General features: G+C 47.8%; 1 protein-coding gene across 1 annotated transcript in view; it reads left to right on the plus strand.

Moving 5' to 3' along the window:
- Window positions 1-210: 210 nt before the first annotated feature.
- The window catches only part of C13H14orf132 (chromosome 13 C14orf132 homolog), a 51,948-nt gene continuing 36,582 nt past the window's right edge, over window positions 211-15,576 (plus strand). Inside the window, exon 1 of the mRNA XM_043922210.1 lies at window positions 211-475. Within this exon, the coding sequence (XP_043778145.1) occupies window positions 449-475 (27 nt within the window). The 5' untranslated portion in view covers window positions 211-448. The remainder of the gene's footprint in view (window positions 476-15,576) is intronic.

The following is a 15,576-nucleotide window of genomic DNA, read 5'->3' on the forward strand; positions in this document are numbered from 1 at the left end:
CCACGGCGCTGGACTCGGTTCAGGACTGGCTCTTCTAAGGACCAGACAGGCGACCTCGGGCCTCAGCAGGTCTCTGCGCCCACTACTCTGCACCCCTCCCCGCAGGGAAGCGAGTGGGAGCCCTCCAGGGGTTCCGCCGAGCCCCGCCCTCGGGGGGCGGGGCTGGGAGCGGTCACGGGGAGGGGCGTCCAGTTCCCCCGCCCAGTCCGAGCCCCGCCCCGCCCCCAGGCTCCAGGCCCCCTACCCGCCCTCCGCCAGCCGAGAGCGCAGAGCCGGAGCAGGTCGCCGCGCGGGCTCGGTACCGGCCGCCACCCCCAGCTGCCGAGGGCGCCGCGCGGTTTCAGGAACCCCTGCTCGCTGCGTGGCCTTCTCCGGCCAGCTGTGCGGGCGGCTGGACAGCGGCGGCAGCGACAGCGAGGACTCGAGCGCGGGCGGCAGTCGCGACACCATGGATCTGTCTTTTATGGCCGCCCAGGTAAGGGGGCGCCTTCCACGCGCGCCTCGGGCCGCCAAGTTTGAGCAGGTTCGGGGCCACGGTCTCGCCCTCTCCTCCGGGGCTGGGCGCGCCGGGAGGGGTAAGGCCAGGAGGTGGCGCCCGCCGGCGATCTGAGTCCCGGTCCTTTGTCCGGAGCTGGCATCGCCACCTGGTGCGCGCGTCTGGGGCGGCGAGCGCGGCTCCCGGGGGTGGGGCCGGCCTGAGCTCCCCGCGTCGACCTGAGCTCGGGGTCTGGGCAGTGGTCCCCTCCCGGCCCACCCCCGACCTGCGGGGTCCCCCTTCCGTTGCCCCAGAGCCCGTCAAGGCGAGGCAGCCCCAGATCCGTGCGAGCCCGGGTTGGGCAGGCAACCTGGCTTTTCCCCATTCTGTTTCTTAACGAGGCGCCGGGTAATCTGCCACTTGCTTTGACCTCACTTTTCTCGCCTTTGATGGAGACCGCAGACCCGAGGAAGGCGGCGAGACCCGCTATGTGACCCGCCAGGCGCCGGAGCTCAGAGCGCAGCAGCGGCTCTGTCCTTGTTTTGCTTCGTGCTGAGTCTGTAGCGATTGTTCTTCCCTTGGCACAGAACAGGTTCCCAGTGGCAGACAAAACAGATGACCTCTCATCGCTTGGTTTTGCTCCAGGAGACTCCCCCGGAGCCCTGATCCTGGAGTGATCTTGTCGTTTGGTGCCCTAACTCTGGAGCCAGAACAAAGGCAAACGCCTGCTTTCCAGAGCTGTCTGTGGCCTTTCAGAGATGCAGTCTGGCTCTCGGGAAGGTTCACCGCTTTTGGGTTGGGGGATTAAGTCCCCACGAGTTCAGACCTTGCACCTTCTGCCAGGATGGTTACGTTGAGAGTCCAGTGGCAGGAAGGACCCCTCAGATTCCCTCTGTCCCCTGGGTGTGTGGCAGGAGCCCTCCTGGCTGCTGTTTACTCTTCCAGGGAATGGTGTTTCAGAGGATACCTCCCATTGCCCCCAAACTTCGCCCTGGTGGAGGCCTCTTTAAAAAGTAACTGCACAGTCTAGGCCATGGGGACAGTGAGTCCCCAGTGCAGGCGAGAATGGTGCAGAATTCCCCAAGCTGGCTTAAGGGAACCCAGATTCCAGCTCTTGGCAGCCTCTTTACAGGTTTTCCATAATGCTAATTGCTTTCATGAGCCATGCTGGTCTTTTTTTGCCTAATTTTCTCTTATTTCTAAACTCATGTTTAGAAATATTGTCTCATGGACATCATTTTAGGCAGTGGTGATGGTAGCTGCGTGGTGGCTGAGGAGACGTCACCAAATTTATTTCTACAGAGGAGAGGGGCTCACACAATGTCTACCTCTGCCTTCCCCCTCTGGTGGTTTAGTTCCTAAGTGGTGTTCGACTCTTGCGACCTCATGGACTGTAGCCTGCCAGGCTCCTCTGTCCATGGGATTTTCCAGGCAAGAATACTGGAGTGGGTCGCCATTTCCTCCTCTAGGGGATCTTCCCGACCCCGGGATCAAACCCTGGGATTGAACACAAGTCTCCTGCACTGCAGGCAGATTCTTTACCCACTGATCCCCTCTAGAGCCCACCAAACAGCTGATGTTGCCATGGTTACAGGATAAATTGATTACTGCTAACCCTAGGACTGGCTGAAGCTTCAGGAGTTGCTATGGTAACTTGACAAAATAAACTAGGGCTTTTCAACACCCATAGGCAGAGCCTGCTGAGAGGTTGAGCTCTGTTTTTTTCTTTTTTGTTTACAATTCATGTTTAATGTGGTCAGTTTATTTCTGTGGACAGATGTTTGGGCATTGATTACATGCTCAGTCCTGGGCTAGCTGCAAGGACAGAAACATGAAGTGCCATCAAATGTGGAAAGACATTTACTGAGACCTGCTCTGTGCCAGACATGGACACTTGCATACTTGATTACAGTAAATTCTAACACGTCTGACAAGTCTGTGACGTTGGTATTATTATCCCCATTTTACAGATCAGGATACCACACTTAAATGAAATGAAACAATTTCATTTAAAAAACATTTAAAAAACAGTTTCATTGGGTTAGCAGTAACCCAGGACACACTATTAGCAAGGAGGAACACGGGTTTCAAACCTGGCTCTGAGGATTTGCAAAGCTGCTAGGTTTTCCACCTTATTGCTTCCCCCTGAGAAAGACACAAAATAAGGGACCAGGCGGACATATTTAAAGATGGCTCATCTCTTCTCCAAGCATCCCAGGTAGCTCAGTGGTAAAGAACTCACCTGCCAGTGCAGGAAGCATAAGAGACACAGGTTTGATCCCTGGGTCGGGAAGATCCCCTCGAGAAGGGCATGGCCACCTGCTCCAGTATTCTTGCCTGGAAAACCCCATGGACAGAGGAAGCCTGGCAAGCTATAGTCCATGGGGTCTCAAAAGAGTTGGACGTGACTTAGCGACTAAACAACAACTGCAGCACCTATGCTTGGCCACAGTGCGTGCTCAGCACAAACTCTGGGTGTGCAGTGACCACCAGGTGCGTGTGACCAAGCTGCTGTCCCCACACAGCGGCAGGGGGCAGTTGGACAGAGACACGTGAATGCTTCCATCCACTTGTTCGGCTAATGCTGAGTGCCGGCCTTATGCCAAGCTCCGTGTCAGGCACTGGGACAGGGATGCTGGGGGACAGTTGGATAGGATGTACATTTCGTTTCTGGACCCTTGGAGAGCAGTGGAGAATGACAGACCAGGCCATTCCTAGAAAGGGTGACCAAAATGCCTGGCATATATTAGACCCTCTGTAAGCATCTGTGAGATGATTGGATGAGGGTAAAACAAGATGTGTGTACTGGAAAAGACAATCAGAGGAAAAGACAGTGAATTTGAGGTATCACATGCCCCTGCCCGAACACCTGCTCATCAGTTCTTGAGGCTGGAGGTTCTGATGGATGAGAACTAGAGGCAGATTCCCCCGATGGGCCTGGGAATAAAGGTATTTTAAACAGAGAGGCACGGAACTCCCCTGGTGGTCCAGTGGTTAGGAGCTGGCACTTTCACTGCCATGGGCCAGGGTTCAATCCCTGGTCAGGGAGCTAAGATCCTGAAAGCCATGTGGTGTGACCAAAAAAAAAAAAAAAGCGGAGAGGCATGGAGGTAGGAAAGCCGGAACGTATTCACAGAATCCTCCAGGAAGCTGGAGGGTAGAGGGCACTGTAGAATTGGGAGAGAGAGGCCAGGACCTGGTGGTAGAAGGTACTCACTGCCTGGGATGAGAAGTTCACATTGAAGCAGGAGACAGTGGGAGCCATTGTAGGTGACTGAGTGTGAATGGTTTCTGTCTGAAGCAGCGTCCTGGGAAGACCTCAGCCTCAGCAGAACCCAGAAGCTGGAGGGATGGATGGAGTAGAAAGCACACACCTGTTTGATTCACTGATGGAGTAGAAGAAACCACATCCTTGTGACTCCAAACCCCAAGTCTCTGTCCCTTCACCAAGTTGTGAAATATGACTTCTCTTTGTGGCTTAAAAAATATCTGGAGGATACATGCCATTTAGATAGACACCCCTCTCAAAAGTTAAGCATCAAAAAGACACTGTTCTTGGATGTACAAGAGTGGACATCAGTTATCCAGCAGATCCTCTTACACGGATGCACCCTCCCTAGTGCATGTACATGGGGCTGTGGGTCTGGGTTTAAAGATGCTGTGGGTGCTGAAGATATAAAGACTCAGCTCACTCCTGAGCCTTGGAGGCACTCTGCTGTCCTTTTCCCCAACCCTGAAAACACCCCAGCCCCTCTCTACACAGTCCCTGGGTCCCTGGAGATTCTAGGAGGTTGAATGGTGAACAGGGGTATATGTTTTCCTATGGCCAGAGATGACCAGAAGAGCAAGGCTCCCCAGGGAGCCAGGGGAGAAGCACAGATCTTGAGGACGGATCCTCAAAGCCCTGTGTTGTCATTGGGGTAGCCTGTCTCCAAAAATGGCCCCAATCATTCCTTCCCTACCTCCTGAAGGTGCCTGCTGGCCCCCCATTAGGGGGTGGGAGATCTGATTCCCCTCCCCTTGATCTGAGCCTGGCTTAGTGACTTTTCTGACCAAGACAAGTAGTGTGAGTGACATTCTGAGATTAGCTTGTAAGAAACCTGCAGCTTCTACCTGGGACTCTTGGAGCGCTTGCTTGGGGGTAAGTCCGTGAACTTCCATCGTGCATGAAATGTGGAGATCCTGAGACAGCCAGACTGAGGAAGGGGAAGGAACATTTAAGGGACCTACTGTGTGCTGGGCCAACACATGGGATGAACTCGAGGTACAAGGAGCCCTGTTCACATGTTTCTAGGTTGTGACCCCCTATAGAAAAAGCAGGCCTAGAGCATAAGATGGGGAAGGAAATGGCAACCCACTCAGAATTCTTGCCTGAGAATTCCATGGACAGAGGAGCCTGGTGGGCTACAGTCCGTGGGGTCACAAAGAGTCGGACACGACTAAGTGACTAACTTTCACTTCACTTTCAGGGCATAAGAACTCGGTCTTATTTTTGTCTTCTGTTGTCCCTATAGTGAAGAGTCTAAACCCAGGAGTTCCCAAATGTTGCCACCATTTGAATCACCTGGAAACTTTCAAGAGTCCTGCTGCCCAGGTCCCGCCCTAGACACTCCCATCTGAGTCTGGAGCTGGGAGCCAGCATCAATATTTTATTTTCATCCCCTAGGTGATCCCAGTGTGCGATCAAGGTTGAGACCTGGACCTGAAACCTACACTGTAGGGCTGTTCCCCTCCCACTTCTCTGGATGGAGCAAGTCTTTGGCTCTCTGGTCCCTGTTAGGGCATATAAAGCCATGTTGTCCCTGGAAATCACTCCACTATCAATTCAGCAAATTCAAATGTTGAGGCCCAGAATAATGGGAACTTGCTTCAAAATAGAGATCCTTATTTGGTTTTGGCAGATGCAAACTATTGTGCAGAGGATGGGTTAACAATGAGGTCCTACCGTTATAGCCCAGGGAGGTATGTTCAATACCCTGTTACAAACCTTAATGGAAAAGAATATGAAAAAGGATATCTGTCTGTCTGTCTGTCTGTCTATCTATATGCCAATCATTCTGCTGTACAGCAGAAACTAACACAGTATTGTAAATAAAATTTAAAAGAAGAAAAAAGAAAATCGAGGTTCTCCCTTCTTCCAGATCACACCTGCCTCAGGTGGGAAACTTGGAGCCAGAGTGGGTCCTGTTATTATTCTCAGGGCACAGACAGGGGGGAAATGGAGAGACGGAGTGGTTCGGCTGACAGGCAGGGGAGCAAGGAGGGGGGCCTCATCTGCTGACCACAGGCCTGTCCTTCCTGTCCCAGAGCAGCCCAGATGCTGGGGGACAAGGAGGAACCAGGACCCTCCATGGATCAGCTTCAGGGAATCATCAAGCCTCCAAGGGACATGAAGTATCATGATCAGGTACATTTTGAAACAAGTTCCTAAATCTGTATTCGTTTTCTAGGGCTGCTGTAACAAATGACCACAATCCAGGTGACTTAAAACAACAGAAATGTAAATTCTCCCAGTTCTGGAGGCTTCAAGTCCAAAGTCAAGTTGTCCACAGGTCTGTGTTCTCTTCGAAGGCTCCAGGGAGGACAATCTCAAGCCTGTCTCCTAGCTTCGTGGTGTGGTCTGCAATCACTGTGTCCATGGCTGGCAGCCACACTCTGGTCTCTACCTCCGTGGTCACCTGGCCCTCTCCCCATGTCCCTGCGTCTCTTCTTTTCCTCTTCTCAGCACAGCAGTCATATTGGACTAGGGCCCACCCTTCTAATGTCACCTTCACTTGTTAGCATCTGAATAGATCTTATTTTCAGTTCAGTTCAGTTCAGTCGCTCAGTCATGTCTGACTCTTTGTGACCCCACGGACTGCAGGACGCCAGGCCTCCCTGTCCATCACCAACTCCCGGAGTTTACCCAAACTCATGTCCATTGAGTCAGTGATGCCATCCAACCATCTCATCCTCTGTCGTCCCCTTCTCCTCCAGCCCCCAATCCCTCCCAGCATCAGGGTCTTTTCCAATGAGTCAGCTCTTTGCAGCAGGTGGCCCAAGTATTGGAGTTTCAGCTTCAGTATCAGTCCTTTCAATGAACACACAGGACTGATCTTTAGGATGGACTGGTTGGATCTCCTTGCAGTTCAAGGGACTCTCAAGAGTCTTCTCCAACACCACAGTTCAAAAGCATCAATTCTTTGGTGCTCAGCTTTCTTTATAGTCCACCTCTCACATCCATACATGACCACTGGAAAAACCATAGCCTTGACTAGATGGACCTTTGTGGACAAAATAATGTCTTTGCTTTTTAATATGCTGTCTAGGTTTCAAGTAAGTTCAAATTCACAGGTCCTGGGAGTTAGGACTTCGCCATATCTTTGGGGGAGGCATAATTCAACCTATAATAGCATATTTTTAAAAAATTTATTTATTTTATTATTTTTTGGTTGCACTGGGTCCTCGTTGCTTCATGGGCTTTCTCTAGTTGCGATGAGCTACTCTTCCTTGCGGTGCCCGGACTTCTCATTGTGGTGGCCCCTCTTGTTGAGAAGGCTCTAGGTGCATGGGCCTCAGTGTTTGTGGCCTGCAGACTGGAGCACGGGCTCAGTAGTTGTGGCCCGTGGTCTGAGTTGCTCCCCAGCATGTGGGATCTTCCCAGACCAGGGATTGAGTCCATGTCCCCTGCATTGACAGAAGGATTTCTATCCTCTGTGCCACCAGGGAAGCTCTAAAATAGGGTCTTAAGATCCCTAAAGAGTGAGATCTTGGTTCCTGTGTTAGTGGCCACTGGTCTTTGAGAGGCAGTGGACAGATCACTTCTCTAAGCCTCAGTTTTCTCCCCTGTGAAATGGGTACAAAATGGCCTTCCTCGTGGAACTGTTCATCTAGTCATTCAGCAAACATCTCCCGAGTGCCAGGTCCTCCCACTGTGGAGTGCTGAGGGGCAGAGGGTCACAGGCCCTGCCGTGTGATAATGTGACCGGCTGGAGTAAATGCAGTTGCCCTGTACCCTGGAAGAGGCACCTCCCCCAGCTTAGGGGTTCAGGGAGGCTTCCTGAGGTCTGAATTGAGCTGAGTTTGAAGGAGGCATAGCAGGTTATGTAGACAAAGGAGTGAGGACCCTCTAGGCTGGGGGTCCAGGCAATGACGTGACACGGATGGGACTTGAATGGTGTCTCTTGTTGGGAATGACGGGTGCAAGCAGTTATGTGTTTGGGCTGAGCGGCAGGTCGGGGGGGTAGTGGAGATGAAGCTGGGGGCAGGGAGGGGGCACTGGGGCCAGGTAGGTGGACTCATGGAGTGGAGCACCATGGGGAGGGGTCTGTGGTGACCTGGGGCGCGGGGGCCTGGCCTGGAGGGCACACGGCAGCGGCCCTGAGCTCCCGGAGCGAGCGCGTGCCGTGCAGACACTGGCCGGGGGCTGCAGGCGCTTGTGGGTGTTTTAAGGAAACCGAACACTCCGATGCTTCCAAGCAGTCTGGATTTTCCGATGTTGACAGCTAATGAAAATCTGTATTTTTTTTAAATTGGAATATAATTGCTTTAGCACGCTGTGTTAGTTTCTGCTATACAATGAAGTGAGTCGGCTACGTGTATACATATATCCCCTCCTCCCCCTCCCCTCCCCGCCCTGCAGGTCATCACAGAGCACCGAGCTGAGTTCCCTGCGCTGTACACCACAGCGCCGGGACTGGCTTCGTGGAAGACCGTGTGTCCATGGATGGGGTGGGCGTGGGGGCTGCTGCCGGCGTGGGGAGCAGCGGATGAAGGTGTGAGAAGGTTCACTCACTCACCCGCCGTTCACCTCCTGCCGTACAGCCCGGGTCCTAACAGGCTGCGGACTGGCACTACCAGCTGGGCAGCAGGTTCCCACTCGCTGTCTGTTTTACACATGGTGGTGTGTTTACGTCAGGCCTAATCCCCCAGCTCAACCGAGCAACCACGAAGTGAGCTGTTTTGATTACCTATTGCTTTCCCCGGTGGCTCAGCTGGTGAAGAATCCGCCTGCAATGCGGGAGACCTGGGTTCGATCCCTGTGGTGGGCAGATCCCCTGAAGAAGGGAATAGGCCACCCACTCCAGTATCCTGGCCTGGAGAATTCCGTGGACTCTATAGTCAATGGGGTCGCAACGAGTCCCACCCGACTGAGCGACTTTCACTTCAGTATCATTTCATCTAGTTAGTGGCTTAAAGCAGTCATTTCTTTCGTGGGACCAAAATTCAGGAAGAAGTGGGCTGGGCAGTTTGTGCTCCGATGATGTCAGCTGGGGCCGCAGGGCTGAAGTCTAGACGTGCATCACAGCTTCCCTTGTGTGTCTAACACCTTTGTGCAGCCTGACCCTTCTCTCCGCTTGGACTTTCATCCTGCAAATGTTTCTTTAGGCAAGTGGGGCTCCCCCTTTCCCTCCCCACATGATGGTCTCGGGGTCACTGCCTGGTGCTGCCTTCCCTCTGCAATCAGCATTCCCAGGGGGACCCTGCGAAGTTTCTTATGATCCAGATTGGGAAGTCCCAGAATGTCACAAACTGCACATTCATTTGGTCAAGAAAATCCCGAGCGCAGCCCAGATTGAAGGACAGGAGAATCAGAGTCCACCTCTCATGCAGGATGCAGCACGCGCACCCGGGGAGGGAAGGATGGATGGCAGACATCTTTGGAGGCAGGCTACACCTGGACCAAACAGAATAGGTCTGTGGACTGGATTTCTCCTGGGGCTGCCAGTACAATAAGGATCTCTAGCCTAGACAGGTGTGCGTAGAGCTTGGCAACACCTTGTACATTTCCAAGCCCAGGCGAGAAGTAGATTATTACTAAGGAGCTAGACCAAAACTTAACCAGGCTGAACCGTATGAAGTTGCTGATATTTGACCATTTTGACCTACAAAGTGACAATTTCTTATATTAGGTACCAACTAGAAAGACAGTTAAGATTTTTTGGTTTGTTTTGATATTAATTATATGCTAATTTTATTTTATATATTTATGTTAATTTTTAAAATTAATGGTTTAACTTTTTATTTTGCATTGGGGTATAGCTGACTAACAATGCTATGCTAATTTCTGGTGAAAGGTGAAAGAACTCAGCGCTACAGGTACATGTATCCATTCTCCCCTAAACCCCCTCCCGTCCAGGCTGCCACATAACATTGAGCAGAGTTCCATGTGCTATACAGTAGGTCCTTTTTGGCTATCCATTTTAAACATAGCAGTGTGTGCATGACCTTTCCAAACTCCCCAACGGTTGGTTGGTTCCCCCAGCCAACCATCCGTTTGTTCTCTAAGTCTGTGAGTCTCTTTCTGTTTTGTAAGTAAGTTCATTTGTATCATTTTTTTTTGGATCCACATATAAGAGACCTCATCCAGTGTTTTTCTTTCTCTGACTTATTTCACTCAGTGAGACAATCTCTAGGTCCGTCCATGTTGCTGCAAATGACAGTCAGTTTTTTTTGCATTATGGAGGGGAGGGTCACTGCCTGCTGGGGAGACCTGAGGGGGCTTCCTGGGTTTAAGGAGCTTGGGCCTCCCCACCGCTCTCTCCCTCCGTAGCCCAGCTCTTAGAAGCTTGGCCTTGCTGGTGGGAAGACACAGTCACATCTGGGTGGATCTTCCATTGGGTGGGTCTTTCTAGAAGACAGACACGTGGTCTAATCATAGCTGAGATGCTAATATATCCACTGCCAGCGCCTCTTCTCCCACCCTGCCTCCCCGGGACATGGAGATGCTCACAGTTCGTTTGTATTTTAATCATTTTTCACAGAAGGGGAAAAAAAAAACCCACAAAAGGTTTCTGGTCAAGCTGAAGAGATGAGTCTGTTATCTCTTGAAATGGTCGTAGCTGTACTCAAAGGCCTGTGGGGAGCATTCTGAAACATCTGCAGGAAGCCAGCAGAAGTTTCCCCTCCCCAGAGGAAACATCGCACTGCCCAGAGAATTCTAGGGAGTCTGGCAGTCTGATGCTTAGAAAGTGTTTTCCCCAGCCAGTGACTGTTCCTTTTTCTTTGAGCAAGAATTATCATTAAAATACAAATTGTCTATTATCTCAGATGTTTTTAACCAAAGGGCTTGTCTTCGTGTGCTTTGAATTCTCATTTAAAAGATTTAAATATTTTATTATTCTAATTAGACTTGCCTCAGGAGAGCATATAGTGCTACAGTTTTGCAGTGGTGTAATGAGAAGTTAAGGAAGATGTAAAAATCTGTAATAAGTTTTGTAGACCAAATTTCTAGATAGTGTTTTAAGAGTCAGGATATTCCATCTGACTTGAAACAATTGCACCTCCCAGAGCTAAGAGAACCAGGACATTTGGAGATGAATTGCACATTTCCAACGGAATACTTCAGTGTTTGTGGAGCACCTGCTGTGTGCTCCGCCCAGCTTTGGGGGGTCTGAACCCAGCTCTTTCTACTCTGAGATGATGGAAACCCATCTCTGTTTACCCCACCCTCGTTCTCTTCTCTCAAGATGTCACAGTACCTTCCCATCTTGTGCTCAGTTGCTTTACATTGCTGCCCTTTATCGAATGGTCAGGAAGTACCAGGCAGACCCTGGGCTGAATAATACGTAGAATCTCACTTCCTAATCCTATGACAGCCCTAAGGGAATAGGCAATTTTAAGATCCATTTTATAGGTGAAAAAACTGAGGCTTAGTGAGGCAAAGTCACATGCCCAGGGCCCACTGGAAAAATTCAAACCCAGATCTCTGTGCCTCTTCAGCTTATTTTTTTTAAATCCAGTCTCATAATCTCTGCCTTCTGACTGGAGCGTGTGTAAACCACTTATATTTAATGTAATTGTCTATATGAAAAGTGAAAGTGTTAGTCACTCAGTCATGTTTGACTGTGACCTTGTGGACTGTAGCCCTCCAGGCTCTTCTGTCTGTGGAATTCTCCAGGCAAGGATACTGGAGTGGATAGCCATTCCCTTCTCCAGGGGATCTTCTGGACCCAGGGATCAAACCCAGGTCTCCTGCACTGCAGGCATATTCTTTACCATCTGAGCCACCAGGGAAGCCCGATTGTCTTTACAGTTGGGTTTAAATGTGCTGTCTTACTGTTTCCTATTGGTCCCATCTGTTCTGTTCCCCTTTCCCTCTCTTTCTTTCTTCTTTTGGATTCAATGAGAGTTTTTAATTCTCCCGTGTTATCTCCTGTCTTGGCTTATTAGCTGTAACTATTTTGTTATTTTGATGGTTGCTTTAGGATTTATAGGATTTATCTTTAGCTTATCACAGTCCATCTACAAGTGGTATTATGCCACTTCACATGAAGCATAAGAACACTTCTATTTCTCCCCTCTCAGCTTTGGTGGTATTAAATTACTGTTGCACATTTCATTTCTACATGTGTTTTAAACTTCATGTTACATTGTTATTATTTTTTTTAAAGTCAATTACCTTTTAAAGAGATTTAAATGGTAAGGAAAAAACTTAAATATTTTCCCATATGGGTACTATTTCCAGTGCTCTTTATTGCTTTGTGTAGATCCATATTTCTATACATTATCATTTTCTTTCCACCTAAAAGACTTCAGCATTTCTAGTAGTGCAAAATGCTGGTGATGGATTCTTTCAGCGTTTGTATGTCTGGGAAAAAAATGTCCTTTTTTGGCTTTCATATTTGTTTTAATTCATTTATTTATTTGGCTGAGCCAGGTGTTAGTTGCCAAGTGTTAGTTGTGGGATCTTTGATGTTTGTTGCCTCATGCAGGATCTTTAGTTGCAGCTTGTGAACTCTTTCGTTGCAGTATACGGGATCTCATTCCCTGACCAGAGATTGAACCAGGGCTCCATGCATTGAAAGTGCGACGTCTTGGCTGCTGGACCACCGGGGAAGTCCCTTGGCTTTCATATTTGAATACTTATTTTTTACTGAGCATAGAATCCTAAGTTGACTGTTTCTCAGTGTTTTAAAATATTGTTCCACCATCTTCCTGCTTCCACTCTTTCCACTGAGAAATCTGCTGCCATCCGTATCCTATTCCTTCTAACATAATGTGCCTTTTTCACCCCTTTGACTGTTCACAGTTTTCTCCTTATTGATTTTGGGCACTTTCATTATAATGTACCTTAGTGTAGTTTTCTTCATGCTTCTCATCTTTAGGGCTTGGGAGCTTCTTATATCTGTGAGTTTATACTTTTCATCTCAATTTAGAAAGTTCTCTGCCATTCTTTCTCTCCCCTCCTCCCAGTTTTATTGAGATATAGTTGGCATATGACATTGTATAATTTTAGGGTGTACAACACAATGATTTCATACATGTATATATTGCAAAAAAGATTACCACAATAAGTTTAGTTAACATCTGTCAATTCACATATTTACAGTTCTTTTTTCTCTTGGGATGAAAACTTTCAAGATCTACTCTCTTAGCAACTTTTGTATATACAAGGCAGTATTGCTAACTATAGTCACTGTTCTTTACATTGTATCTCCAGAACTTATTTATCTTATAACTGAAAGTTTGTACTTTTTAACTAACTTTATTCAGTTGCCTAACTCCCTGCCTTTGGAAAACACCAGTCTGGTCTGTTTATACTTTTTTTTTTTTTTTTTTTAAGATTCTATGTATAAGAGAGATAATACAGTATTTGTCTTTCTCTATCTGGTTTGTTTCACTTAGCATGATGCCCTCAAATTCCTTCCAATGTGTCTCAAATGACAAGATTTCCTTCTTTTTTAATGGCTGAATTATATATATATATATATATATATATATATATAACTAATAATATATATATACACACACACACATGGGGCTTCCCAGATGGTGCTAGTGGTAAAGAATTGACCTGCCAATGCAGGAGATGCAAGATATGTGGGTTTGATCCCTGGGTTGGGAAGATCCCCTGGAATAGGAAGTGGCAACCCTCTCCAGTATTCTTGCCTGGAAAATTCCATGGACAGAGGAGCCTGGGGCTGCAAAGAGTTGGACATGACTGAGCAACTCAGCACATAGACACACACATTTGTTGTTGTTCAGTCACTAAGTTGTATCCAACTCTTTGTGGCCCCGTGGACTGCAGCACGCCAGCTTCCCTGTCCTTCACCGTATCCTGCAGTTTGCTCAAACTCATGTGCACTGAGTCGGTGATGTTATACAACCATCTCCTGCTCTGTCGCTCCCTTCTCCTGCTCTTGGTCTTTCTCAGCATCAGGGTCTCTTCCAATGAGTCATCTTTTCACATCAGGTGACCAAAGTATTGAACTTCAGTTTTAGCATATTCAGGGTTGATTTTCTTTATGATTGACTGGTTTGACCTCTCATCCACACATGTTAATATATATGATATTTCTTTATCTGTTCACCTGTCAATAGAGACTTAGGTTGTTTCGGCGTCCTGGCTATTATTGTAAATCATGCTGCTGTGAACGTGTGAGTGCGGATATCTTTTCAGGATAGTGATTTCATTTCCTTCAGGTATACACCCAGAAGTGGAATTGCTGGGTCATATGCAGCTCAATTTTTAATTTTTATTTTTAATTCTTGAATCCCTATGCTGTTTTCCATAGTGGTTGAACCAGTTTACATTCCCATTAGCGGTGCACAAGTGACCCATTTTCTCCACATCTTCACCAATACTTGTTATTTCTGTTTTTGGTACTAGTCATTCTAATAGGCACGAGGTGATGTTTTACTATGGTCTGATTTTCATTTCCCTGATGGTCTGTGATGTTGAACACCTTTTCATGTACCTGTTAGCCATTTGAATATCTTCTTTGGAAAAATGCCTATTTGGGTCCTCTGCCCATTTTTAATTAAGATTATTATTTTTTTATTACTGTGTTCTGAGATTCCTATTATTTCTTTACACATTTTTCTGTCCCTCCCTCTCTCTTTTCTCCTTTGGTGATTCTATTTACATGTATATTAGGCTGACTAATATAGTCTCACAGCTCCCTGATGACTGCTCATTTTTTTTAAATCTTTTTTTCTGTTTGTGTTTTCATTTTGGATAGCTGTTATTGACGTATCTTTAAAGTTCACCAGCATTTTTTTTTTAAATATCTAATCTTTGCTAATCCCATCCAGTGTATTTTTGACCTCAGACATTGTAGTTTTCGTGTCTCGAGGTTTAACTTGGGTCTTTCTTTTTATATTTTCATCCTCTTCTTAACATGTTCAGTTTTCCCCACAGCTCTTTGAACATATGGGATACCATTATAACAATGTTCAAATGTCTTCATATACTGATTCTAAATCTGCTTCCGCTCTGGGTTGGTTTTGATTGATGGCTTTCCCTTCTCATGAATCACATTTTCCTGCTGCTTTTCATGCCTGACAATTTTTGATTGGATGCCGAACATTGTGAATTTTACCTAGTTGGATGCTAGATGTTTTCGTATTCCTGTAAATGTTCTCAAGCTTTGTTCTGAGATGCACTTATATGACTTGGAAACAGTTTGGTCCTTTCGGGTCTTGCTTTTAAGATGCATTAGGCAGGACCAGAGGCGTCTTTAGTCCAAGAGTAATATTTTCCCATTACCGAGGTAAGGCTGCTCTGCGTGTTCTTCTCAATACCCTATGAATTATGAGAGTTTTCAAAATGGCTGGTGGAAACAGGTACTATTTCTGGCCTGTGTGAATGCTGGGCATTATTCCCTGTCATCTTTTCTGGTGATTTTTTTTTTTTTTTTGCTGCTACCTGTGCTCACCAGTCCTCTGCTAAATATTTGCGTGGGCTTTTTACAGATCTCTGTTCAGCTCTCTCCTCTCCACCCTCTGCCTCCTGGTTCTCCAGCTGCCCCCTGGCTCCCCAGACGCTCAGTCCCATCTCTTCAATGCCTGAGTCCCCCAGGCTCCATCTGGATTCCCCTTTCCTGCTCCACGGCCTGGAAACTTCCCAGGCAGTAAACACAGTCAATGACAGGGCTTTCTTGCCTTGTTCCCCATCTCTCAAGGGTCACTGTCCCTCACTGCCTGATGTCCAGTGTCTTGAAAAATATTGCCCTGTGTTTTGTTCTTTTTTATTGTTTCCCTTGGGAGGGTAGATCTAGTCCCTGTTTCTTCATCTTGGCTGGAAGCAGAGTTTTCCTAACCCTGTGTTTTTAACAAGTATGTTTCATCCTTACTCCTTTCCTCCCATTGGGGAGAAGGAATATAGTGCTAAGTCTGAA

Source organism: Cervus elaphus, chromosome 13 (assembly GCF_910594005.1).
Source record: "Cervus elaphus chromosome 13, mCerEla1.1, whole genome shotgun sequence".
In the NCBI taxonomy this organism is placed as follows: domain Eukaryota; kingdom Metazoa; phylum Chordata; class Mammalia; order Artiodactyla; family Cervidae; genus Cervus; species Cervus elaphus.